Genomic DNA, 27,418 nt, shown 5'->3' with positions numbered 1-27,418 from the left:
ATTCCACTTGTATTATTTGCAGTAACAAATGTTCTACAAACATGACACGTCAATAAAAAGGGGTTGTCTCTTGGCAGAACTCAAAGCACCAATTACAGAGTCGCCTCAGGTCACCTGACTTCCAAGCTCGCTTCATTGAAGATGCCCCCTGCTGTTGTGAAAACATGCGTGTTCCTGTGGTGCGTTTATTGCTGTTTACAATTTGTGTTCATGAGGTGTTACGGTTGACTACATGGCAGGAAATAGCACGGTCAACCCAAAACACACACGTAGATATTTTACACATGATTTGACTCCATGGAAACCTTACATACCCAACAGGATCACAATGCATTCTTCATTCATTAGCAGCTGCTGGATGCGGTTGGGCTTCCAACCCGATGACGAGTGGGAGGTCTGTCGCCTGTTGTAGCAAGCCCCGGACAAGGCTACTCCCCATTCCAGAAAACCTAGAGAAAGGAGCACTCAAATCACATCCGTTACCAAGATAAATTTATCAAATTTTGGATGTGAAGAGGTGATGCTGGGGGTGGCTGGAATGACGGGCAAGTGAGTGTTCACATTGCTATTGCTAACATTAGCTAGCACACACGAATTAAGAGAATAGCGCTAGCAAGCTAAAGCTAACGTCTTCTGTGATCTTACAAAACGTGATTGTACTCACAATGATAGCAATAAACTTTCCATTTTGATAAGAACTTTACTCTAAAGCTAATGGCTGTTTATGTTTTACTCATACTCGGCCAAAAGTTACCTAGTTAGCAAGCTGATTAGCAACTATCTATCATCGCCTTTATCCTTGTGTTGAGATGTCAACACTTTGTTAATATGGAGCAGGTAGAATGTACGAATGAAAACTTTTAAAAATTATAATGATGACAGTCAAGTAATCTTTACAATACTACTGGTGCCATGCTGATCCTAAGTGTAGGTACTGAATGTGGGAGTTTTTGTATTTGTACTGCAGCCACATCCCAGTGCCTCTGTCTATTCCTTACCAAATTAGGTAATGATTTTGCAGTGAGTAATTTAGCTTTCCTCCTGCCTCATCTGACCCTAAATATTTCCATCCTCCTCAGTGACAAGTCCTGGAACAAACAACATAGTAGCTTTTATTCTAGTTCTATCAGCTGTGTCTATGGTAGTCATGTACTAATGCTGCATTTGCTATCCTTGCCATGCAACAGCATCGCCAATGCCCTGGCCAGTGCGGCCTGTGAGCGATGTAAGAGTGGCTTTGCTGCCACTGAGAAGATAGTCAACAGCAACGGAGAGCTGTACCATGAGCAGTGCTTCGTTTGCGCCCAGTGTTTCCAGCAGTTTCCGGAGGGACTTTTCTATGAGGTATACAGTCCCAACTTTCAAGCCTCGTAATAATCAAGCATGTTATTTATTTTGTATAGTTTTTCTTTCGGTGGAAACTCTTTTATCTTCTTTCCTTTATAGTTCGAAGGCAGAAAATACTGTGAACATGATTTTCAGATGCTCTTTGCTCCTTGCTGTCGGCAGTGTGGTGAGTATTGTACACTATGCGTCACATCAGAGGCATCATGAACTACAAATGTTACATTCACAGGACACTTTGTGGGTGAATACGCTGTATTATTAGTCAACACATATGCATATTTAAGCTAATGTTGCGTTTTTTTTCTACACTAGTTGCTAGGTGTCAGTAATGTTACTGAAATGTTCGGTGAGACACACAATCACGAGACTTGATAACCAGAACAACAGGCTTTTATTGCAGGTTTGAATTATGTCACCACAGGCACAATTATCCCTAATAAAAACACGGGTTACTGTTGCGGTCGTAACCAACGGCAAGATGAAACTCAGCTCTGAACCTCCGACGTCGCTTCCTGTCTACCTGTCACTCAGCTCCCTCAGGGAATAGTTTGTAGCAACACAGACGAGCACGAGTCTTATTTGTTTCTTAAATAGCTTATTTACTTTTATTATGTCTACTATATTGGGTAATACAAGTGTAAACGGTGGCAGGAGGTAGAGCAATTCGTCCAGAAACCGGAAGGTTGGTGGCTCGATCCTCGGTGCCTCCACCAAGTCACTGTCGTTGTGTCCCTGGGCAAGACACTTCATCCACCTTGCCTCCAGTGCCGCCCACACTGGCGTATGAATGTGAATGAATGTTTGGTGGTGGTCGAAGAGGCCATACTGGCAGTCATGTTTTCGTCAGACTACCCCAGGGCAGCTGCCACTACAAATGTACATTACCACCACCACCAGTGTGTGACTGAGGAGTGAATGAATAATGGGTTCACTTCATTGTGAAGCGCTTTAGGCGCTTTTAGCGCTATATTAAAAAACAAGGTGTAAATGTACAGTGTGATGATATAAGCCGTGTTTAGAGAGAACCACTGTGAACAATGAACTGTTGCTGGAGAGATTTACATCTTCAGTTAGGCAATGTGAATACCATTGTGCAGGTGCAAATTCAGTTAATATGGGTATTTTCCCCCAACTGTGTCACAACTCTCCTAAAATGCCCTGATTTATGCCCTAAACTATCGCTTGTGGTCTTCTTCAGGTGAGTTCATCATCGGTCGCGTCATTAAGGCCATGAATAACAGTTGGCACCCTGACTGCTTCTGTTGTGACATCTGCCAGGCTGTGCTTGCAGATGTGGGGTTTGTCAAAAATGCTGGCAGGTGTGTATCCCGTCGCAGTGGAACATTTTGACAGCCTGTATTCCAAGTGGTTATATTTAAACCGCCAACTGCAAGCTCACTACTTACACACAATGAAGTGACTGCAGTCAGTCAAGTCATAATTTTTTTTTACCTGCATGTTCCACCTTGACTGTGGTAAATGTACTTCATACTCCAGGCACCTGTGTCGCCCGTGTCATAATCGGGAAAAGGCTCGTGGCCTGGGCAAGTACATCTGCCAGAAGTGCCATGCCATCATTGAAGAACAGCCACTGATCTTTAAAAATGATCCTTACCATCCAGACCACTTTAACTGCAACAACTGTGGGTCAGTTCTTTCTCTTTACTCTATACATCTATGTGGAAATGTGGCAGTGCCCATGGCTGACATTTGACAATGTGTACCAGCTGTCTCCCCAGTAGAATAACTAGTTTCTGCTACATTGTCCCCAGGAAGGAACTGACAGCTGAAGCCAGGGAACTGAAAGGTGAACTCTTCTGTTTGCCCTGCCACGACAAGATGGGGGTGCCTATTTGCGGCGCTTGCAGGAGACCAATTGAGGGCCGCGTTGTCAATGCCATGGGCAAGCAGTGGCATGTTGAGGTGTGTGAGCAAGACCAGACAACTTATTTTGTTATTGTTTGTCTTGCAGTTTGCGTAACGGTTCACATTTCCATTACAATGCAATCATGATATTGGCCAGATATCAGATAGCACAGAACACTTAATGGTCACCTTTTAAGTGAAGCTTATTTACTTTATTTCAATTAAATTAAATATGTGACACAAATTTAAATTGACACAGATTTAGGGAGGTCAGTGTTTTTCCTTTTCACACCGAAGAAGCGCAAAATAACACAAATCTCCTTTATATTATTCATCATTCCCTGAAAATGGTAATTGATTTTTTTTAAAGGAATCCTGCACTTTTGGGAATTTTGCCCATCATCTACAATTCTTATGTAAAATATGACACGTCACACGTCTTTCTCTTTTCTGCGTGTTCTAAAAAGAGAAAAACAGCAAGCATGTGGGAGCTAAGAATGCACATAATGGGACACACCTATCTCAACTATAAAGCCCCCCCAAAAACCTCCAAAATACACCAACGATGTCTGTTTACATAACTGTCCTGTATATAAACCAAGCTACAGCGACGTTATTGTAGCAGCTAACATGAATCCCTTTTTCTGGCGTTGTGACGCAGCGCCTCACACCACTAACGAGAGGTAATGGATCCACTTCAAAACAATGTTATAGGACACCAATCTGTACTGCCTGCAAAACAAGAGCAATCATATCAACTACGAATAGGCAACCAAATTATCTAAAGTGTTAGCACACAATCCATGTTTTGTTTATACACAGCTAGATGGACTGTGGATATAGCTGTGATATCGAGCACTATGTGTGCTCCATGTATCAGAATCAATATCATGGTGACTTAGTCGATGGACATATGTCAGACTGGTCCAGCTGGTCTGGGGAATCTTTTCCAGTTTATTTTGAGTAGGTAGAAAAAAGTTTCTATCACTGCAGGGTTTGTTAGTGCTAACAATTCTTTGTTCGTTATGATGCGATCTCTTGGAGCAATGCCCTCCTCGCCATACACACGAAGCCTTTCCATCAATGGTAACACTGTATGCCACTCAGTGCAGCAGGAACACTCCATTTCTGTTTGCAAGGCATTTACACTACCAAGTTATGCCACCATCTGCTACAAGTTTCTCTTCTTGCGGGCTCAGCTTATGAAACATGTAGCTCATCCTCCGTATATTCAGGCTCAAAACGTGAAGGTTCTGGATCCTCATTTGCCCAAAAATAGTCGTCGGCGGCGGCTCTCACAAAGTCTGCCATGATAAGTAGTTGCAAACAGACAGGTACTTCCCATGCCGCTACTGTTGACGGAAGTAGCGTCAGTTCCTATCAATGGGATCTGTGAAATCAATCTGCCCAGGAAAGACGTTCTGTTAATGTTTAAAATGATCAAAATACTGTAAGTATACTGTAAGTATTACATATGATCATGAATGGACCTGTTACTCCATGGTCACAGCATGTATATGAAACGATGTTGGAGTTTTTTATAGTCAAAATAGGTGTGTTCCATGCATTGTTAGCTCCCTCATGCTAACTGTTGTTCTCTTTGTAGAACGCACAGAAAAGGGAAAGACGTGTGCTCATGTTTCACATAAGGATTGTGGATGATGCAATGATGCAAAATATTTAAAAAAGTGCGGTATTCCTGTAAGTAACCTGCAAATTACCTGTAAGGAGTTCAACAGTCCTGGGCCCTCACCTATAAAACTGTGCGTGGAAATCTGACTAAAAGTCTGCATACGCCAGAAACTTAAAATGTGCGTACAGACAAAAATATTCAGACCTGTTGAAAATGAATTGCTATAGTTCCAGACGGATATTAAAAAAATATTTAGCTTAATTAATGACGACATTAACACCATCAAAATATTACGTATATTATAATTATTTTATGAGAACGATTGTTGTGTATTACTTCAAAGCGCAACAAAAGAAAAACCCTATTTGTGGAAAAGGAAAGAGTGAGTTTACGCACACACCCCTGACACTATGCACACAAATAAAGGCAGTGGTAAATAAATGCTTCTATTGGTGACATACTTGACATATGCAACGAAAAACTTATTTTTGTGTCCAAAAAAAAGCGACAAACGGAGCACTAAGGACATAAACATAAATCCAAGAATTGTTTAATTGACAACCTGATGTTTGTTATAATTAATATTAACCAAACACATAATGTTATCATGATTATAAAATCAAACGGTGAAGTATTCAACCGATGCGTTGTGTTTTTCATGTATCTTCTAGTCTGGATCCTATACGCTCGTGTGTAATGGTGTTTATGATCTATGACAAGTGATATCCATCAGTGTCGTGTCAAATAACAACACTTTCCACAAATGATTTAAGTCGTTAACGGTGTGATGTTTTCATGCAATTATGGATAAATCTTTATTGGCTTCCATTTCATGTTTATTTCTAACATATGATTGCATTTCAGCACTCAAAAGGTGCGTCGCCTTTTTGCCATGTCTCCAAAAGGTGCGCACGCCAACTACAACGATGGTGTAGCGGTGCGCACATTTTCACGTCAACTTGTGTTTTTATAGGTACCATAGTTGCCGTGGAAAATGACGTACGCAACATTTCGGCCCCATTTTGTGCGTACGCAAGCTCGAGGGGTAAGGCCCCTGGTCATCTAGTTAGAAAGTTGAAGAGTATATTGCATCTATTGCAGTGATTCTCAACTGGTGAGTCACGAAGCCATTTTCAATGGGTCGCGGGGTCTTTACCAACTAAAAAAAAAATTGTGAAATGACCGGATGTCCGTGAATGCACCTCGCGCCGGTGCTACTCACTTGCTACATCACCACGAGGTGCGTGCCGTGTTAATGGGAGACTTGGTCAACTTTAAGCGGGAGGGGAAGGACATTGAGTGTGGAATTAAGTTGCTGTACATCCAACACAGCTACATATCTACTGGAGAAGAGCACGGCATAAAGCGAAACCTCACGTTGTGTTGCGTGGGGGAAATTCCGCCCACAATGAAGACTACCAGGTGCAGTATTAACACAAAGTGCTTCAGCTTTTGTTTCCAGCTGCTATTGCGTGAATATTATTCCTTCATTCTTATTAGACCCTCACCAGTTGTGTGTTTATATCCTTCCCCTCTTTCCATCAACAACATTTATTTGTGCTTGCAGCATTTTGTATGTGCCAAGTGTGAGAAGCCTTTCCTCGGTCATCGCCATTATGAGAGAAAGGGGTTGGCTTACTGTGAGACTCATTATAACCAGGTAAGAAGGCCTAACTTGCTTGTACTTGCTTGTACCTGGGGAAAAAAAAATATTCTTAGTTTGTGTGGACTAGGGGTGTAACGATTCATTCACAGCATCGATGCATTGATTTATATTCCTACAATTCAACTACATCGATGAGCAAGTTTCCATTCTGGACGGCATATATCAATCTCACATCTTTCAAAAAGGTAATCAGTCGATTGAATCGATACCAGAAAATAAAGCATTGGATTTAAGCACGGCAGGCTTTATGTGGATGTGTGTTTTTAAGCATGTTTAATGATAAAGACGTAAAAGAAATTCAGTCTGTCTGTGACGTCGTCTTCTGGGTATGTGGTGGTCATAGGAGTTCTAGTGGACCGGGGAAGTTGATTCGCTTTGTCCTCTTTTATTCAGTTAACTCACTTCATTCAGTATTCATATTTAACTCATATATCTTTATTTGAAACTCCTTTTAAGTGATATTTATGGGGACCATATACAAAATAAGCCCGTTTTGTACACCTGGTAGTTTACGGTCGAGTAGCAGTAACGCTTAGTGACGTCACCATCCAGCGCGGTGTGTCCAGGTTAAAACATATGCTTATGTACGCGGAAGCAATGAATGGCGCGCACTTGCTTGTGCCGGGAGGACGGAGAAGAGAGTAAAGGCTGGGAAGCCGTCATTTTTGTTGACCGTTTATCTGTTTTGTCAGACATTGACACTTGCATTTTTTAAGTATTCTTCTTTTGCCTTTACCAAATTTCCTTACACTACTGCACGCCATCTGCCATCACTTCACATGCAAAGTATCTATTTGCTCTCCCGGTTTGGCCTCATCATTATCCAAACTTATCATAACACACCACGGTATCCTGTTCAGTGTCTCTGTTAAGCGCGTCATCAAGATGGAAGACCCATCCCGACCCTCTCAGTGGAACTAAGGTAGAAAGAGGCCACATTACTTGGTAGTTGCTGCACTGTTCTTTCAAATGGTTGCTCTAATCAGGAGGATTATCAGCACAAAAAAAGCCCCTGCTGACATTGGCCCCTACAAGTGAGAACGTTTTAACACCTTATTGGAGATACCATACCCCATTAATTTGCTGAGGAATTTGCATAATGTCCCTCACCAGAGGGACAGTTTGTATTACGTTTAAAAAAAAAAATCAATTTGTCATTGATAATTTATTCTTAAGTATGTCAACATTATTAATAATTTAGACCTGATCCCCTTACAAAAAACAATGCGAATCTAGGAAACTTCACCTGCACTGTCCAGTATCCAGGTATTTATTTCACAGTCACACTTTGAATTTTTGGCTAAAAGTTACTGAATCGATTTAAAGGTACAGAATCGTTTCGCATCATATGATGAATGATATGAATCGAATCGTTATTAAAAGGAATCGTTACACCCTGACTGTGGACTCAGCCTACCTTACGTGTTCTAATTTCTTTTGTGTGCTTTTTTGTTTAAGCTGTTTGGTGACGTGTGTTACCACTGCAACCGTGTGATTGAGGGCGATGGTGAGTATTAAATGTGCACATCTTAAAAACTAATATATCAGTATCTTAATTATTGTTGTATGTTTATTATTGTGGCCGCGCAGTAGGCTAATAAATAGCATCGCCGTTGGAACATTTCTTTGTGGCATTTGCATGTTCTCCCCATGCGTGAATGCTTTTTCTCCAAGTACTTCGGCTTCCTCCCACAGCCCAAAAAACATGTACAGTATGTTAGGCTAATTTGAGACTTTCAATCAGGGGTGTTTGAACTTTTTCCTCCGATGGCCACATCCTGAAAAATAAAAGGATGCAAGGATCACTTGGATCTTTTGTAAACCAACAATGTGGATGTGCTAAGAAGTTATGTATATATTTTAAAAATGACTGCATCTTAGCTTTGTGCTATAGGTGAAAAAGTATATTAATGGTATGAACTTTGCTCCTTACGCTTTTTCTCCCCATTTTTATTGTTTTTTTCAACTTTATTTGGTTTTGTTTGTTCTCATAAAAACAAGGGAAAAAAATAGATTAAACTATCACAAGTTTATTCTTGTAAAATTACAACTTTTTTCTCCATAGAATACGACTTTTTTTTCTTAATATTTTGACTTTATTCTCGTAAAATTTGAGCTGTTTTTTTCCACTCTTTCTGTTGTTGCTTTTTGCCAACTATTTCAACTTTTTTCTTGTAAATTTTCTGCTCGTAATATTATGACGTTATTACCGTATTAGAACTTTTTCCTAACCTAATTTTTCCCTCCAAAAAAGTAGCCTACTTTATTCGTAGCTTTGTTTATTTTTCAGTTTGTTTTCTCTTTAAGGTTCCTGTTATGATCATAGTTGTGGAATCCAATATGCGGAGACTAGACTTCCGCGAAACAAAAGTTTAATACAAAAAAATGTCCACAAAGTGGTAAAATACAGAAAAAATAGGAAAACAGGAAACGAAGAACAACAAAATTACACCTGGACCTAGTCACAGGGGAGAAAAGGTACAAAAACAGAAATCGCTGCTAAGCACGGTTACAGAGCAGGAAAAAAGGGTACAAAACACGAACCAAAAGAGCTGCATAAAAAACTAGCAAAACGTAGAGAGACCGCTGCTGGAAAATGCCAAGCAAGGAACAAGGTACTTACAAAAACTAACAGAGTAATTGACCAGAAAGCAGAATACGCTGAGAACAGGATTGCTGGAAGGAGCAGGTCACTGTGGCACGTCAGGTAACAATCAGGCAATGAGGTGTGCTGCAACAGACGGCAGACAGATGGCGACAAAGCCGCACACAGAACATGACAGTTCCAACTTTATGCTACCAAATTGACATTATTTAAAAAAAAAAAAGAAAAACAGTCCACAAATGGCCCCAGGCTGCACTTTGGACACCCCTCCTCTAAATGTGCCTTGTGATTGACTGGTTACCTACCCCGCCTCTTGCCAAAAGAGAGAGGCTCCATCTCACCTGTGCCCCAATGAGGACAAGCACTATAGAAAATTGAGTTTTGCATTTAGCTTTAATTGTGCGTTTAGTAGTTTGCAGTGTTGTGAAACTGCACTACCTCATACTGAGAAAGGTTTCTATTGACACACGAGAGTAATTTAAAAGTATTTGCAATAAATTAAGTAATAAGCATTGTTAAATTATTTAACTCTGACATGTCAATCAAAACTGGGTTTTGCTACTATATTCGTAATGGAAGAACTCTTGCAGCTCTTATTGCATGTGAAGGTGCGTATGGACAAAGTGTGTTTATTTAGGTCAACTTGGCTTAAACAATTTTGATTAAATATGTTTTTTTCCTGAGATGCTGCTAATGCTAGTAATGCAAATCACGTGCTACTTTGAAAAGCAGAATGGCGTAAATGGGCAAATTAGAGTGTTTTTGAACGTACTCAAACTCCACCCTGATTATTTGTGTTTCATCTTCCCCGCAGTGGTGTCTGCACTCAACAAGGCCTGGTGTGTCAGCTGTTTCTCCTGCTCTACCTGCAACACAAAGCTCACCCTCAAGTACGTATTTGTCCTGCTGACCATCTTAATTAGCAACGTGCTAATTTATCCTGCTCACTTTTCTCCCTCCAATTTTCTCTCTCACTCTCCATGCTTCCCGTGCGGCGCCTTTGTAACTTAGAGATAAGTTTGTTGAAATTGACCTAAAGCCAGTGTGCAAGCACTGCTATGAGTGTATGCCCGAGGAGCTGAAACGGCGCCTGGCCCGCCGCGAACGTGACACAAAAGACCGCAAGAAAAAACCCGCTGCGTCTCAGTAGAGTTCTTATTCTTTCCAAGCTGCTATCCAATCCGCTGGTTGGTGCTCTTTCTGTCTTTCTCTGTTCTCTTACTTGTTTTTCTACATGTGGCATGGTCAATACATTGTATATCTTTTAGGCAGGCATGTGCATCCTTTGGTTTCCATCGTTTTTTCACTTGATTTGGAATATACACTCACCTACACAATTGAATTAAATCCAATATGAGAAGATATGATGAAAGCTGTCAAAGAGGTCTAAATTTAACAATATGTTTATTATAGTGACTGTGCTATATAGTAATGGTATATAGTAATGTAGAACTGCACTGCATCATACTGAGTGTTGTTCCTCATATTTCGGTGACATTATTTGGCTGCACAACCATTGAAAAGCATCTTTTTGATGCAGCTGTCATAAGGTTGTGCACCTGCACACAGTTTTGTTGGTGAGTGTACATGCATATCTTAAGATTATGTGTACACCCTTTACTTGATTGATGCTTGTAATAAAGTTTGCTGCTTTTGGAAGATTACTGCCATAACTGTCTTGCAGCCAATTCTTGATAGAAGCTAGTAGAAGGCTAGCTTTTTAAAATGCATCCCCAGTTGTTATGATAAAAAAAAGAGGGATATCTTCATTATTGGTGTGATTTTGCATGCACTAACAACAAATGATCATCTAAGTCAGGGGTGTCTAAAGTGCGTCCCGGGGGCCATTTGTGGCCCGCGGCTGGTTTATTTATTTGCCCGTGACACATTAAAAAAATATAAATTAACAAAACTAAAGAAAAAAAAACAATAGCAAAAATGAAAAATACAAAAAATGTAATAAAAAATAATTAATATTAAATATAATATTTAAAAATAACAATTTTAGTGGCATAACGTTGAAACACTAAAGAAAAAATACTTTTTTGTTTTTGTTTTTTTTTTAGTCCTTAAATAGTTTCAGATCATCAAAATAATTAAAATATTAGTCAATGACAACACAAGTGAAAACAAAATGCAGTTTTTAAATGAAACTTTTTATTAAGGGAGAAAAAAATCCAAATCTACATGGCCCCGTGTGTAAAAGTGATTGCCCCCTAAACCTAATAACTGGTTGGGCCACCCTTAGCAGCAACAATTACAATCAAGCATTGCATCGAAGCGAGTCTTTTACAGCACTGTGGAGGAATTTTGGCCCACTCATCTTTGCGGAATTGTTGTAATTCAGTCACGTTGGAGGGTTTTCCAGCATGAAGTGCCTTTTAAGGTCATGCCACGGCATCTCAGTAGGATTCAGGTCAGGACATTGACGAGGCCACTCCAAAGTCTTCATTTTGTTTTTCTTCAGCTATTCAGAGGTGGACTTGCTGGTGTGTTTTGGATCATTGTCCTGCTGCAGAACCCAAGTTCGTTTCAACTTGAGGTCGCAGGTAGATGGCTGTACATTCTCCTTCAGTATTTCTTGGGAGACAGCAGAAATCATTGTTCAAAATACAGGAATTAAACAATAATGCGAAATATGTAGACACTCTTCAGTACACACAGTGGTGTGAAAAAGTGTTTGCCTCCTTCCCTCCTGGTTCCTGCAGAACCAAAGTTCATTTCAGCTTGAGGTCACAAACAGATGGCCGGATATTCTCCTTCAGGATTTTTGGTAGACAGCAGAATTCATGGTTCCATTTATCACAGCAAGTCTTCCAGGTCCTGAAGCAGCAAAACAGCCCCAGACCATCACACTACCACCACCATATTTTACTATTGGTATGTTGTTTTTCTAAAATGCAATGTTACTTTAAAGGAGAGATGTAATGGGACACACGCCTTCCAAAGAGTTCAACTTTTGTCTCGTCAGACCAGAGAGTATTTTCCCAAACGTCTTGGGGATCATCAAGATGTTTCCTGGCAAAATTGAGACAAGCTATAATGTTCTTTTTTTTTCACCAGTGGTTTTCGTCTTGGAACTCTGCCATGTAGGCCATTTTTGCCCAGTGTCTTTCTTATGGTGGAGTCATGAACGCTGACCTTAACTGAGGCAAGTGAGGCCTGCAGTTCTTTGATGTTGTTGTTGTTGGGTCTTTTGTGACCTCTTGGATGTGTTGTCGCTGCTCTCCTTTGGTTGGCTGGCCATTCCTGGGAATGTTCACCACTGTTCCATGTTTTCGCCGTTTGTGGATAATGGCTCTCACTGTGGTTTGCTGGAGCCCCAAAGCCTTACAAATAGCTTTATAACCGTTTCCAGAGTGATAAATCTCAATTAATCTCAGTTCAGTAAGTTTTTAACAAGCGGGGCTATCATTTTTTTCACAGAGGGCCATGTAGGTTTGGATTTTTTTCCCTCTCTTAATAAAAAGTTTCGTTTCAGAACTGCATTTTGTGTTCAGTCGTGTTGTCATTGACTGATATTTACATTTGTTTGATGAGGGCCACTTGGATATTTTAGGTGTACATTTGTATAAATACACACCAAAAATATCCAAGTGGCCCTTGCATCCTTTCACGTTTCAGCATGTGGCGCTCGGTGGGAAAAAAAAGTTTGGCTACACCTGATCTGAGTGACAAGTCTGATTGTCATGCACTTTTACAGATGACACATTTGAGGATACACACGCAGGCATCATTTCAGTTTGTTGTGCAGGAGCAACAGCAGTCTCTCATGGAACTCTGGATGTAATATTAACAATGTCAGTGACAGAGAACACTGTCGGCTAGAACAATTACTTCTAAAAACAGTGCTTTGACCGATGAAGCATTTTAGAACCCATTTCCTAATGTGATGGTACAAGGAGAGAGTTTGGTAGGAAATAAATCCTTCCCTCCTGCATCATTTTACAACATGAGAATGGACAGGCTCAATAAATAAAAGATATAGGAGACAGATCATGGTGAAATATACAGTATATGCAGTTGTAGAGGACGATGAATTTCACTGTAAGTACTTGGGAATATGATATAGCTGCACATCCCATCTCGAATCTGAACTAGCCCATCATTTTAGTTTTCACACCTAAAAACAGGCATATGCCTTCAGCCTGAATGCATTGTCCAACTTTCTCTTAATGACTTAAAGGAAAACGGCACTTTTTTGTTGGAATTTTGCCCATCACCCACAATCCTTATGTGAGACATGAACACATGTCTTTCTCTTTTCTGTGCGTTTTATAGATATTAAAACAGATAAAAAGTGACAGCTCAGTAGTGCACGTAATGGGATACACCTATGCCGCCTACGAAGACCGCTATTAAAACACCTCCAAAACCCTCCGACAAGGTTTTATGGTTTTATACATGCTGTGACCATGTAGGAACAGGTACATTCATGCGTATTTCGGCCATTCTAAGCATTACCAGAGCTTCCTTCCCCGGCGCATTGATTTCATATAGCATCGTCGTATAAACGAACGCCTACACCTAGCGTTTACTTTTCCAAACTCAGAAATAAAAACACAGCAGGAATGGCGGCATCTCAAATATGTAGCCTTAGCTGTTCGTAGTGTCGGGCGAGTCTGTGGTGAAGCTAGTCGCTAGCCAGCTAGTAGCTAGTCAGTGTGGTATGGCTAAGTGTCAATACGGCGATAATGTAGTTCCATCGGCGTAACAGTGTTAATAAGAATAATAACATTGTCGCTGTAGCTTGGTTAATATGCACGTCACATATGTAAATGGTGCGTCTGCCGCTTTTTGGAGACTTTTTCAGACGACTTTGATAGGAGGAATGAGTATGTCCCATACGTGCAGTAATGAGATGGCTCTTTATCTGTTTTTATGTCTTTTAAAACGCACAGAAAAGAGAACGACATATGTGTTCATGTCTCACATAAGGATTGTGGATGATGGGCTAAATTCACAAAAAAATTGCAGTTTTCCTCTAAAGCCACTCTGATAGACAAGTCATTGGAATACATATGAATTTTAACATCTTATTCCTTCTTTTTTTTTGCAGGAACAAGTTTGTCGAGTTTGACATGAAGCCTGTTTGCAAAAAGTGCTACGAGAAGTTTCCTCTTGAGTTGAAGAAAAGGCTGAAGAAGCTGGCCGAGTCTTTAGGACGCAAGTAGGTACATTACTGTGGTTTTCACAATGCTGCATTTTAGTCCTGACAGTAAAGTTTTTGGGTGTTCTCTTTTTTTTTTTTAGACATATATACGTATATAGCTATCAAACAATGCATTCCCAAAGTGACCTTAACTTAGCTATGTCCTCATCAACAGTGGTGGGCATTTCTCATTGTAAAAATGAATTCAGTTGTTCACGTGTCAAACTTATGAGTTTGAATGTTCAGTGTGAATTACTCTTGTGCCTTGACTGCATTAACTATATGTCTTATATGTACGCAATGGTAATAGGAATTGTTTAATACAGTTCTGCCTTAAATGTATTGCCCACAATTGGACAGGTATAGGATATGTATAGCCTCATTTGATCACATTTAGTTTGCTACCATATGAGTAAATAGAGTAAACAGTGTTCTTAAGGTACTACAAATGTGTCTTTAACTTGAAACCACGTGCTATTGAAATAAAGTCCAAATGAACAGTTGCAAGGAGATCGCATGGAAAAGTCAAATTGTATAAAAAAATAATTGATTTTAAATGAGTTGTATTTTTTCATGCTTTGTCCTTGGTGCATACCTTTCCCTCTCTATTACATCTGTAAATAAAACATAATTCACTAAAAGACCGATTCCATGACAGTGACCTGTACATACCCCACATATTGAAATGCAGAGTGTTCTTCTATGCTTTCATAATATTGAAATCAACCAATTTGTCTTAAATGTTTGAGTATGGTTAATGTTAGTTGGACCAAATGAGCATGAATAGAGCTTATAATTTAATATAGGAGCCCTGTTGTAATATTCATGCTTTTCATGAATCAGCACATTCCTTGTACCTAAATTAACAAAATTGCTTGGAAATGAGAAATGTGGTGTAACAAAACTCTGTGCTTGCATCAGCATCATTTATTGTGGAGCAGTTTTGCATTTTCCTTTCCGCAGTATGTTTAAGTTTTACAACGTCTGCTTGTTTGGAAATAGAGATTCACAGTTTAATGCAACATACGCACATATTTGCCTTTCTGTTCATCAGTCAGTACACATAAGGTATATTAAGACCGGAAAATACCCAATACCTTCCGTCATTGCAGGTTTAGGCTGTGACATACACATGAGGCCTTGGATAGCACACAGGAAACCTTTTCAATTTGGCAAATACAAGTTACAATATGTATAATGAACAGTCAGCATGACCGTCTTAATTGAGCGTCGTTCACAGTACCACAAGTACATACATTGCAGATGTCCTCCACAACCATAAAACTCTTGAAAGTCTTTCACCTCATTTGCTCATTAACAGATGACACTAAAGTGTGTTGAAATTATATAAAAAAAACAAAGACTCAAACCAAATTGGTCCTTTTCAATAATACTGAGAAATTGTGTATCTGTGTAATTACTCTTTCCATGTTTATGTGCACTGCAATGTTTGACAACATAAATGCTGAGCAACGTTTGGGGAATGAGTGTGTTTCTTAAATAGTGCTTGTCGCCAAATGGGGATGTGTGTCTTGTAGGGGAGGTCTTGCCAACTGCTTGTGAGGATGATGTACATTCTTGGGTTGCAGTTGAAGATGTTGTGGCAACCCCAGGAATCGAAGTCTGAAAGTCGTCCATTCACCAAAGGTCATATTGAGCAATTTTTTGACGTCTTCTGGGTCACCAAATACCAGCGCTGAGCCACTGATGCGATTACTTTTTACAATATCTGAATACTTTCTGGGATATTCCATCTTCTCCAGCTAGAGAAAATAAGAAAATGGAGCATTAGGCAGAGACAAAATAATTTTACCATATTGTTACCTTACGGTTCTGACACTCAAATTACTTCGCACTTCAGCAGCCTTTCTTCTATGCTGCTGTGTTCTGCATTATATACATTACGCACCGCACAAAGCCTGTGAAAATAGTCATGGGGGTCATAGCCATTTCTGACAAAAAGACTGCAAGCATGAGTTCATGCATTGACAGAATATTCCAGCAATACTTGGAAAAGCAGGTAATAGTGTGCAATTTCAGAGTACGCAGACCCTACAATTAAGAACGATTACGCATGTTAGTTCTCTGTAACCACAGTTCTTGCTACATTATCATGGCCTGACTTTGACTGGGTTCACGCAAACTATACTTGTGACCAGTCTGGGGCCACGACACTGAGCTGGTAAGCGGCATAGCAAATGCATGGATTGATGGAGTTTCGCAACACACTACATCACAAACGCTCTCCAGTCAGGTTGTCATTTTAAACATCTGCCTTTTATGGCGATGTCTGTGTGTCCGTTAAGAGAACCAGGACAAAATATTAGTGACGTGCGTGTCATTAACAAGTTGTTCAAAACGTTCACTCACTCACTCCTGCTACCACTAGCCAAACTAGGAAACCAGGTAACATGTCATAACATTGATGAAGTCTTGAGTTTCACTGACTCACGGGTACTCAACCGAAGACTGTAGTTCACTGACTCATGGGTGTTCGCCAAGCATCTACAGTTCGGCTGCCAGACTTGTTGGGCATGTGCGAGTTTCTGTGTGTGTGCGCTCTGTGACAAGTGACTCGAGTAAATCGAGTACCACATTCATTTCAGTGAGCGGCTCAGTAGAACTCGAGGAATCGAGTTTCCCATCACTACTAAATATGTATTGAAAAGTGCAGCGTATCAAACCTCAAGTGTGATCCCCTATTTCTTACCTCTTTACATATATCTTCTGAGTCCATATTGATAATAGAAGTGATTGGCAAAGGAGCAAAGGCCCTCATCCAACCAGAATCTTTCAGCCTAGACGTTCCTCGAATCTGAGCCAATTCTTTCTTCAATGAGTGATTCAGGTTCACCGTGACTACGTTGAATGCCTTCAAATCCTCTATGGTGAACTGGAAATCCACCTTGAGGAATCTCTCAAACATTTCAGGGTCTCCATCCTGATCAAGGAGGTCTTCAATCTGGGCCCGCATCACATAAAGCTCGGCTCTGGACTCGCTGAAAACATTCCATAGGTCTTTGGAGTGGTCTGCAACAGCCTCGTTATGATCGATTTCGGCTCTCTGTAGAGCATCTTCCACGCACTGGATGATCCAGCTGAGTCGGCAGGGCCACTGATTGGCCAGGACCACCCAGGCTGCTATGAGGTCCGGTTGAGGGAGCTCCGTCTTTAAGACCCCCATGATGATGACAGTCACTCGAATGGAGTTGATCACTCTCCTCATGGACATAGCGTCATCTAAGATGTACTTACTTAACTTTCTTTCATTGCTCTCAAGGGTCCTTTTGACCCAATGTTCTATGTCTGCCTCAGTTACATGGAGTGCAACAGCTTTGTTGATCAGTGGATATGCCTCTTTTGTTCCCGATAAGACCTCCACTCCTGATATATCTGATAAGGAGGTTCTTTTTAAGCCTCCAGTTTGATATTTATCTTTGCTCATGTTTCTGTCCTCAAGGTTTTTTGAACTGCTGGCCAAGTTGTGAAATATACTGAGCTTTGAATCATCACAAAGCGGTGGGACCGTGAAGGCCAGAGTGACAATGCGGTTTAACAACGCATAAGCTCGGTCTTCTTTGCAGAAGCAGCCATCTGCAAAGTTGACCTTCTGTATGATAATTTCTGGGTCTACGGCCAGAACTGAAATAAATGGACTCTCCTCATCTGACAGTAAAATATTGATAGCATCTAAAACGGCTACAATTTTTCGTGGGGAGCAGCGGTCTAGATTTGTGATCCTGAGGACCACCCTGATTCTTCTGCTCTCAAACACCTCCATGAACTCGACAAAGCGAGAGAGGAACCACATCTCCTTCCTCACTTCGCTCATGAAGCCCAGCTTGCTGCTGACCCGCTCGTTGTCCAAGCCCCTCTTGATGTTGAGTTCCTCGTTGAAGATGAGGTTCTTGCCCAACAGGAAGACGAACCTCAGAGCGTTGGCGGCTGGGACTCCAAATGAAGCGATGACCAGGCCTTCCAGCACACTGACTTGGCTTGTTGTACCATTAACTTTTGCAGCTGGTTTTCCCACATGCTTGGGAAGCTCAAAGGTCAACAGGAATATCAGAATGATGATTGGTACCATGAGACTGAGCAGGACGAGAAACCACAGAGGGCAGCAACAAATCCTTTTGGACCTCCAATGATGAGGACCCTCCACCACTATCTGAAGGGAGTAACAGGAAAAAAAAGATGACTGACAATTGTGTGTAATATATATGAAGTAAAGAACTGAGGCACATGTTTGCATTAAAGGAAGCTGGAATTTAGGCTACGTTCACACTGCAGGTCAATTCCGATTTTTTTGCTAATGTGACCTGTATCTGATTTATTTCATGCAGTACGATTCCCATTTTTTCCAAATGCAACCTCTTCTGTCATATAAATCCGATCTGTATCCGATGCTACTGCAGTCTGAACGTTCATGTCCCCGTATATCCGACCTATACGTCATTGAAAGTAAATACACGCTCCTCGGAACGGACCTTCCTTCTTAATCTCCAACACAAAATAATTTTGTTCAGAAAACGTCGACTCTGGTTGCACAAAATACTTGAAATTGCCACAAATGCACCAGGGCTGAGACCACAAACTGAGGCAATGTTTACTTCTGCAAACTCATGTATCGTGTGTGACTTTGTGTTTTGTGCTCTTGCGCGTCACTTCCCGGACACATTGCATTCACATTAGCAAAAAATCCGACCTGGGCATTATAGTCTGCAGTGTCAATATACCCTTAAGACAGTTTAAAAGTGCTCTTACTAAAGCCTACACTAGACTGTTAGGCAGGAAGAAGCGCTACAGTGCAGGTTATCTTTTTTTTTTTTTTTTTTACATACACACTGTAACTCTGCACTTGTCCAACGTAATAGATGCTATATATTACGTACAACAACGTAACATTAAGGAGTGGGAAAGGAGGACACACACGTTAGCAACACTAGTAGCTACTGTGCCATGTGAGCAACAGTGCTAACGTTACGCTCACATTTTAATGTAGAGCTTCCACGTCTGGAGCTGACTGACGGATAGTTGGCAGAGCTCCAGGCTTTATTTTAAGATGTGTGGCGAAGCCTGCTTTTTACATTTATTTTTTTTACTGAAGCTGTCAAGCTCTCCGCCAATTTTTTTTATTACATTTTTACAATAATAATTTTACATGCAGAAAACAAAGATGCTTACAAATGAGAAATGAAAGGGATAAATGAACATTTAACGTCACTTTTACCTTGGTTGAAGACTTGAATGACGAAAGACGGCCGTGAGGCAGCGGCCACGGACGAGCGGAGGTCCACACAGACATCACCTTCCTGTTTTGCTATTCAATAGTATTTCTCACCATCTTTATCAAAGCGCTGTTACTTGCAACTTTCTTTGGCTCCATTTTGGGTTATTTTGCAGCCGTGATAAATAAGAAAAGCACAGACTGGTGGCGTGACTGTGTGTGTGTTAGCAAAAAACTCCAACTAAACTAGTTTTACAGGCAACTGTGCTGGGGAACAATGACTTCCATTTCCGGTTTCCATGCTAATCTCATGCTAACAGGGGCTTTTTGTGATGAACACAGTTGTACCTCACACCAGTGTGCTAATGACATGACAAGACGTGCGCCATGTTGTACGTAAACCGGGAAATATACGCGAACCGGGGCAATTTTTTTTTGGAACTTCAAAACAGCATTTGAGTGGAGCAAACAAGTTTGGTGGTCATAAACAGCCTCTAGTGACACATATTACTGCTACAACATCATTAGAATGACACTTTTTCATAATACGAGACCTCTGGAATGTAAATCATGATGTCACAGAGATACACTAATCCCTCGTTTATTGCGGTTTATTGGTGCCAGACCCGACCATGAAGTGAATTTCCGCAAAGTAGGATTCTTTATTTATAAATTGAATATTTTTGTAGTTTGAGCATATACGGGCAAATATGGTTTTTAACATTATTGGAGCCCTCTACACATGAAACTACCCCCCTATAGTCTCCTTTACAATCGTATTACCCAATATAGTGCACATAATAACAGAAAATAAGCCACTGAGACATAACATGGACTCAGACTTCCTTGTTTTTTTCTGGACAGGATACTTCCTGGTGGCTATTGTCTCATCAGTGTACCATTACTGACAGCTAGTGACCAGTGTGGAATACTACATCTTTGAGTGCGTCTTCCTAATGCCATTTTTATGCTCGGAAAGAATACGTAAAATGTGCTGTAGTCAACAACGAAACAGCGATAATTTATTAATTTTTTTTTAAAGACCCGGAGAGTGTTAAGCCGCAAAATTTGAACAGCGAAATGGCGAGGGACAACTGTATTCAATAGGGGTGCTCCGATCGATCGGTATCGGCCGATTTCCGTGAAAAATCACTAAATTTGCAAATGCCAATAAATGTCTTTCGAAGCCAATCACAAAAGCCGATACCTGTGGCTCATGCTATTGCAGCCCACAGCAATCCCTTCAAGCTGTGTAGCGTCTTGACCTACCTAACGTCTTTGGCAGCGTCGTCCTCCCACTTTTCCCACAATAACAATCATGTCTGCTATGTGGAAACTAACTACCAACACATGCCACCAAAACTATCTTGCGGGGGTAGCATTTTTAAAAACTTTAACACGGCATTTGGAGAACAAACGTGTTTTTGAGGATCACAGTGTGATCATCAGTCAAAAGGCAGCTAATGTAGCCATGTGGCTAGCACGAGCATATGTGTGTGACAGTCGGAAGGCTAAGCTAATAACCCGAAAAATAATTTAATTCATCGGACGAGATGACAGCCTTTCTCAGCACTAGAAGACACCGAGTAAAAAGTAAGTCAAATATGTTTTTGTCTAAATTAAGGTGATTTTATGGTTCCTTTTTCATATCATAATTCTGGATCAAATTCTGGATCCCATGAAAAAAATCACGCCCCCCTTTTATTAATTAATTACTAATTTTATTAGTGATTACCTATTTTTTGCTTGGAATTGTCCTGACTTTTCCCCTTTATACAGCACCAATGCCCAATAGCACTCATTATAAATTAATTTTAAAATGTATCAATGTGATCGGTATCGGCCGATTTCAGTCCCGAATGATCGGTATCTGAAATCCTGATCGGAGCATCCCTACTGTTCAATAAACCAAGTCACAAACCTTCTTTTTGATTTCTTCCTCTTCATTGTGCTGAGCCACTCTGTATAATACCAACTGTAACTTTCCAAAATTCATTTGCATAGCTTGAAAGAGTCGTATGGCCAGCCCTGCCCACAGCAGGTCACTTCCTGCAAAATGCCAGGCACTGAAGTTCACATGAATGAAGCGGACGTTATGATGGTCCTGATTCTCTGTCGTCCAAACGGGCTTGTGGAATAGCAGTCTCCAAATTAGCGCTAACATGCCAACAAGTGAAGGCTTAACTGGGCGGGGGCGGGATTTCCCTTTGTATTCCTCTTCGATCCTCCGAGATTCATGCTTCATGTACGCTGAAACAAACAAAATGTTGGGATGACCAGGTGAGTACCTGTATAGTCGCACACAACTGAAATGCACATTTATCCTGCAAAACAATCACCATCTTTTGAAGTTGCCACTGTGCGTAGTTCCTGTCGAGTGAAACGATTGAAACGATTGTCATTTGTTCAAAATTCAGTGGGTTCTGCTTCGGCCCAGACTGTGCTCCCCTCCATGCAGATTATGAATAAAGAGCCTTTTTCATTTGTAATCTTGCTGACAGGCTGGGGAAAGAAATGTACCAAAACAAACACTTGCTGGATGAGTTCACTTTTAATGGACATTATTCATGTGTGCAAATTATGGCTGATTCAATTTGTACAGAGAAAAGGTTGAATGAAACAAGCTCGATTTAACAGTGTTATAATCCAAGACCTTCAGAGTTACATCGTGAGCCTTAACTTTCCTTAAACTCTCGAAACTGTCAATCTCAAAAGCATTATTTATGTTGAATTGTTTTGGCTCAGCTCTTTCAACCACTGTCTGTAAAAAATGGGACCCGATGTCACTTTTTCTAAGTGGATGGAGGACAAACATTGTGTTTAATGATTATCTGCCACAACAGTGTGTGGCTGGGAGTTGGGTTTTTTTTTGGCTTGTTGAGTCAGTTGGTGAGTTTGAGTGTTTATGTGTGTGATTGGGATGTATTGTCACAGCAGTGGGGTGCTCTAGGCCCTGTCCTGTCCCTGTTTTTTTTTTTTTTTTTGCGGGTTGAAAAAAATTTGCGTCCACAATGTACCGGATAAATATATAGTGGCATCCAGACGGTAACAGATCACACCTACGTGTGGCGCTGTGAACAGACAAGCAGACGGAACCACGCGACACACCAAACCATAGAGGAAAAAAGAACACATGCGCGTAAGAACGTCATCTTCCACTTTCCAAGGCATGTCTAGACTCACGAGAAGTGGATTTACTTCTGCGAGTCATTATGGAGTATAAGACCACAAATTATCAGGAGAATGTTGACTGAGTCATGACTGAGTCACGTCTGTCATAATATTCAGATTATCTTGACTTGTCGTCAAACCTTACTTCTGGTCAGGCAACTACCACCGGGTGGCGGTGGGATGGTGACGTAGACTGTCTACACCAGTTGATCACCAACCCCTGGGCTGCGGCACGGTACCGGGCCGTGGGTTATTTGGTACCGGGCCGCACAGAAAGAAAAAATCATTTCCATGGTTTTATTTTGAAAAGTGGCTAGATTCTCTCTGTTACATCCGTCTCACTTGACGCATGTCCATTGTGCGTGTGCTAACTTTCTCTCTACCCCTGCTGTATTTTTAGAATTTTTCTTTCACCTCATATTTGGTCTCAAATGCTGATACTATGTGGGAATGCAAAAAGGTACGTTTTGATGACTTATTGAGTGCTAATGTGCACATTTGTCTCAAGTTAATTTAAGCTAGCACACTGCCTTGTACCACACACGTCAAACAGCGATGTAATCATCTCTCTCGAAAAACTCCAGGCTTGAACTGGTGGTTGGTGGGTCGGCATTCATTTTGTGCTTTTAATGTGATGTTGTTCATGTCTTTGTTTTACACAATACATCATAAATAAGATAAATTAGGTCACTATAATGTACGAACCCTGTGGGAGATTTGTGGGAACACAAGCCGGTCCGTGGGTCAAAAAAGGTTGGGCACCACTGGTCTACACGAAAACAACAAGCCGCCGTTTTTCACATTTTCCCACTCTGAAGCCAAAATACCATTTCAGGGCACCCAAAACGGCGTTTTCATGCGGACGAGCGGCTGAAATGCTAAAATACTTTGCCTTTTTCACCTGAAAACGTTTCTGTGTGGATAGCCCCTTTGAGACACAGTAGGAACTTCCCTGTGGAGGTTTTAAGTACTTTGCCATGCCTTATACTGCATTTGTTGACAGAGCTGGTCACAATAAAATCACAATGGGCAACATGCAGTCATCTAATTTTGCAGTTTGCCGATGGTTACTGAATAAAATGAATTAAGTACTGAAAAGCGATACTACTAATAATATTTACTGTATGTACTTAACATTAAAGTATTCCATCGGAGCAGCAGGGATGCATACATACCTTCCATTTTCTCAAGAATCCTTCTGATTCGACTTTGACATGAAGAGTAGAGTCCCACAGTTGCGGGTGATGAAACTTTGGTTAAGGTCTTGGAAAGGGCATATGCAAAAATGTCATCTACAAACACATTTAGAAAAAGTGGACATTATTGTTATTTGTTGTGTTTCATTAAGCACTGACACAGCTAACAGTGAAGATGTCAAAACCACACTGATATATATAACAGTAATTTGTCACATAACTATTATTATTATTATTTTCAAATGCACACAAAAACATTTCTGGCAGAAGTAATCAAATAATCACTCATCATTTTACCAAGCCGTCTTCTCCAAGTTCGAAAGTGCACAAATCCCATTTAAATGGTTGGCAGTTTTTCATGTCAGCGCAGTGAAATTGCTCCCGGATAATCCAAATAGAGCTAAATACAGACTTTCAAACATTTGCACAGCAAATACTATATACTATATACTGCATATTTTTGGTCCAAAAATAACTAGTGAAGTTTTTTTCTTTGAAAATAGGCCATTTTTTTCAGCAGAAAACACATCTCGTTCACCATATGTTGGTGATATTTTATAAATACATAATAATGCAGGTAAAATGTACAGCATAAATGTACCGTTTTTGAAAAAAGTCCACATGGTTATAACATTATGCTTCACTGATAGCATTTTCATCAAGCGGTGAGATTTTACTTTGTTCAGTGGTCCTTGGATGCAAAAGTGAAACTTGTATACAACTTCCAGACCATGATTCCAATTCCATCTGTTCATCAATCATCTTACATGATTGTTTTTTAGTGGTGAGTACCTATACATTTCATAATTTAAAATGCTCATTGGTGGAGAACATCAACGTCAAGCTAGCAGGAGTGAGGAGTGAGCAGTGTGTCAAAAATACATTTTTTATGGTCGTCTCAATTACTTATGGTTTCACCATTTGCTGGTGGTCCGGGAAAATAACCCTAGTGAAAGTCTACTGAACATCTACTGTGTTGTTTTTCTTGATGCCTTATCATCCTCACAATAGTATAATCACAGATTATGTTATATAAAATACAGTAGATGCCCCTACAACATAAATAATCCGTTCCGAGAACGTTTACGTTATGGGGTTTTTACGTTATGCGAAGCATAAAATACATGTAAATAGCCTAATCCGTTTCAAGATCTTCCCAAACTCACCCCTTTGGCACTTCAAAATATTCAAAGTCCACCAAATATGGTGGGAAAATATACGAAACGTTAGCATAAACATAGTAGAGTAAAATTCCAATATAAAATAAGGTAATAAATAAGATTACTGTCAATGAATAAAACTGAAAAACAAAAACAATCAACTAGTTTAAGGGCGACTACGATGAGGAAGGGAGGTTGAAGGGAGAAGCCTGTCTTTCACACAAACTCACATACGCGCTGTATAAGTCAGCCAATGAGATGAGAGCGTAGGCGGTGCCCCGATAATCAGCCAATGAGATGAGAGCGTACGCGATGCTCCAATAATCAGCCAATGAGATGAGAGCGTAGGCGGTGCCCCGATAATCAGCCAATGAGAGCGTGAAGCGTCAGAAGGCGTCACCAAGTGTACTCTGTTAGTCATGGAAAATGTTTCCCTCTCTCTGTCGCGCGAACTATTCAAATCGAATTTCTAAACTTGCACTGACTTGAAGCTTTACGTTATATGGAATTTCTTATGTAATACGATGCAAAAACTTTACATAAATTCTTTACGTTCAGTGGAATTTACGTAAAAGGAGGTTTACGTTATGCGAGGTACTACTGTATATGATCAAAGAGTAAAAAAGCTGTTGAATTTCGACGTATGAACAAGTAACATAACCATCATATATATATACATAATGTACAGTATATGTTGGCATCATACATGCATTTATTAGTGCAAATAAGTTGTAATTTGAGTGATAGTGGTGAGTTTCATGCATGATAAAATCAAAATAAAAACAGGTGCACTTGTTTTTTTCAAGCAGGCAATGCACACTTAAAGCCACGATGTGCAAATCGTCCATTCTGAACACACTTGACAGCAACAAGTCACAGCAGTTGTATTTGTTGTATTTGATTCGATAAAATGCATCGCATACTGTAGCTTACCTTTGGTGGGAGTAGACATGATTGCAGAGCGGAGGGTTGTGAACTTCACTGACGTTTCATCTGACCTATAAAACAGACGTAGCTGCACTTTCACTACAACTAATACAGGCGTAGCGTGTGTGTGTGTGTGTGTGTGTACGTTTGTGTACTTTCCCTTTACAAGTGTGTACCTCTTATACATATTTTCTCATGTTAAAAATGCAAGAAGGAGAAGTCAAAATTGAAAATCATTCATCACTCCGGGCAACCTTGGTTATGCCTGCATCATCATATTGTAGAGACAGCATTTACACTTTAGTAAAATCATTTTTTCAAATGAAGGATGGCTTTTCCATCTGCTGAATAGGAAAAACATTTAATGTGTTTATCAAACAGAGACATGGGCCAGAAATGTAACTCTCAGTGTAAGCCTTTTGCTCACTAATATGAATTATACTTACTAATACTGTGTTTGTATTCAGAGTTCAGACTTTCTAATGAGTTGAGCTAAGAAGTTAATTTCTCTAACTATCGAGTCACAGAGTAGGGGTACATTTTATGATAGCATAAATTCATTCAGCATAAAAATTGACTTTATTTTGTTAATTTTTCTAACCTAAACTGCAGTGCATTGCTAATTCTAAATCTGCATTAAAATTTGAGTACGCTTTACAGAAAAATGTCTAGGGACACCCCTCGTTCATCTTACCAAGCCCTGTTTCTGTTGGATGATTTTGCATGTGGAAGACGCGATAACCCTGACTTCAACCCCACCAGATAGACTTGGGATGAACTATATGATGTCAAAGCTCATTCTGAAATCTTGTAGAAAGTCTTCCCAGAAGAGTGGATCGCTACAGAGGCTCCTATTGGTGTAGTCGTTCCCAACCCTTTTGTCCAAAAGGCATAACTGAGAGCATTACTTATACAGTTACTGGATTAGACAACTGTGTGGGTTCAGTATCCCATTAGGGCGTCACGTTTTCTTTCTGTAAGCTCTTAAAGTACAGTATTTCGAAAGGTTTGACTGACAACCAGTGAAGAGAGCAGTTTTCAATAATACCTTGAAATTCATGCTTTTGCATTCTACCCTCATGTCACATTTTCTTATTATTATGTGCACGCAACTGCCTCCCTGGGGCTTATAAGCCTTTTACTTGCATTAACAGCTAGCTTTTTCCTTACCCCTCATTCTCATTCTTTCATGTTTTTGCCCAAACATGCTTTGGTTTGAATGACAGATATAGGCACGGCATGCATACACACTAGCGAACACAAAGGTTTCTTTAACTGGGTCCTCATCTGTCAAAGATAGTTTTTCTGTGCACAGATTTGTTACAGATGAAACAGTCTTACCTTATATAATTCCAAATCCTTATTTTCAATCATGATTTGTGGCCACAAACAAAGGAGTTCATGCAGAGGCTGATATGCAAGGTGAACCTTACACTAGCAGGAGTCCTGAAAGCCACACTGATAAGAC

At 40.3% G+C, this 27,418-nt stretch overlaps 2 protein-coding genes across 11 annotated transcripts; one reads left to right on the top strand and one right to left on the bottom strand.

Moving 5' to 3' along the window:
• Positions 1 to 148: 148 nt before the first annotated feature.
• LOC129178314 (LIM and senescent cell antigen-like-containing domain protein 1) lies at positions 149 to 19,693 on the top strand. Of its 3 annotated transcripts, none has more exons than XM_054770406.1 (11): positions 149 to 549; positions 1,188 to 1,344; positions 1,447 to 1,513; positions 2,546 to 2,666; positions 2,845 to 2,994; positions 3,120 to 3,270; positions 6,414 to 6,506; positions 7,971 to 8,019; positions 9,932 to 10,007; positions 10,129 to 10,304; positions 14,177 to 14,369. In XM_054770406.1, exons 1-10 carry the CDS (start codon positions 521 to 523, stop codon positions 10,265 to 10,267), a joined length of 1,032 nt encoding a protein of 343 aa, XP_054626381.1. In that variant the 5' UTR covers positions 149 to 520; the 3' UTR covers positions 10,268 to 10,304; positions 14,177 to 14,369. The 3 variants fall into 3 exon arrangements, with proteins under 3 accessions (XP_054626381.1, XP_054626380.1, XP_054626383.1); XM_054770405.1 differs by lacking the exon at positions 10,129 to 10,304 and adding an exon at positions 17,730 to 19,693 and having other exon boundaries at positions 155 to 549; positions 14,177 to 14,287; XM_054770408.1 differs by lacking the exon at positions 10,129 to 10,304 and adding an exon at positions 15,808 to 16,420 and having other exon boundaries at positions 155 to 549; positions 14,177 to 14,287.
• nkpd1 (NTPase, KAP family P-loop domain containing 1) lies at positions 15,094 to 27,418 on the bottom strand. 8 transcript variants are annotated; one of them, XM_054770399.1, is made up of 7 exons: positions 27,292 to 27,366; positions 25,957 to 26,021; positions 23,843 to 23,930; positions 21,836 to 21,998; positions 21,418 to 21,746; positions 16,980 to 18,437; positions 15,094 to 16,032 (listed from the first exon to the last, which is right to left on the bottom strand). In XM_054770399.1, exons 5-7 carry the CDS (start codon positions 21,739 to 21,741, stop codon positions 15,766 to 15,768), a joined length of 2,049 nt encoding a protein of 682 aa, XP_054626374.1. In that variant the 5' UTR covers positions 21,742 to 21,746; positions 21,836 to 21,998; positions 23,843 to 23,930; positions 25,957 to 26,021; positions 27,292 to 27,366; the 3' UTR covers positions 15,094 to 15,765. The 8 variants fall into 8 exon arrangements, with proteins under 8 accessions (XP_054626374.1, XP_054626371.1, XP_054626375.1 ...); XM_054770396.1 differs by lacking the exon at positions 21,836 to 21,998 and having other exon boundaries at positions 23,843 to 23,959; positions 27,292 to 27,418; XM_054770400.1 differs by having other exon boundaries at positions 21,418 to 21,998.

This window comes from Dunckerocampus dactyliophorus, chromosome 3 (genome assembly GCF_027744805.1).
Source record: "Dunckerocampus dactyliophorus isolate RoL2022-P2 chromosome 3, RoL_Ddac_1.1, whole genome shotgun sequence".
In the NCBI taxonomy this organism is placed as follows: Eukaryota; Metazoa; Chordata; class Actinopteri; order Syngnathiformes; family Syngnathidae; genus Dunckerocampus; species Dunckerocampus dactyliophorus.
Note: the sequence above shows the minus strand (reverse complement) of the source record. Positions and strands in the feature narration are given on the sequence as shown.

Excerpts from the sequence above, each read along its gene's own strand:
- LOC129178314 (XM_054770405.1), top strand. The coding sequence starts at position 521 with ATGCTGGGGGTGGCTGGAATGACGGGCAA. Across the intron at positions 2,667-2,844 it reads TTTGTCAAAAATGCTGGCAG|GCACCTGTGTCGCCCGTGTC; the intron begins GTGTGTATCCCG and ends TTCATACTCCAG. Across the intron at positions 14,288-17,729 it reads GCCGAGTCTTTAGGACGCAA|GTTTTTTGAACTGCTGGCCA; the intron begins GTAGGTACATTA and ends TCTGTCCTCAAG.
- nkpd1 (XM_054770396.1), bottom strand. Across the intron at positions 18,438-21,417 it reads AGGAAGAAATCAAAAAGAAG|ATAGTGGTGGAGGGTCCTCA; the intron begins GTTTGTGACTTG and ends TACTCCCTTCAG. Across the intron at positions 16,033-16,979 it reads CAGAAGATATATGTAAAGAG|CTGGAGAAGATGGAATATCC; the intron begins GTAAGAAATAGG and ends TATTTTCTCTAG.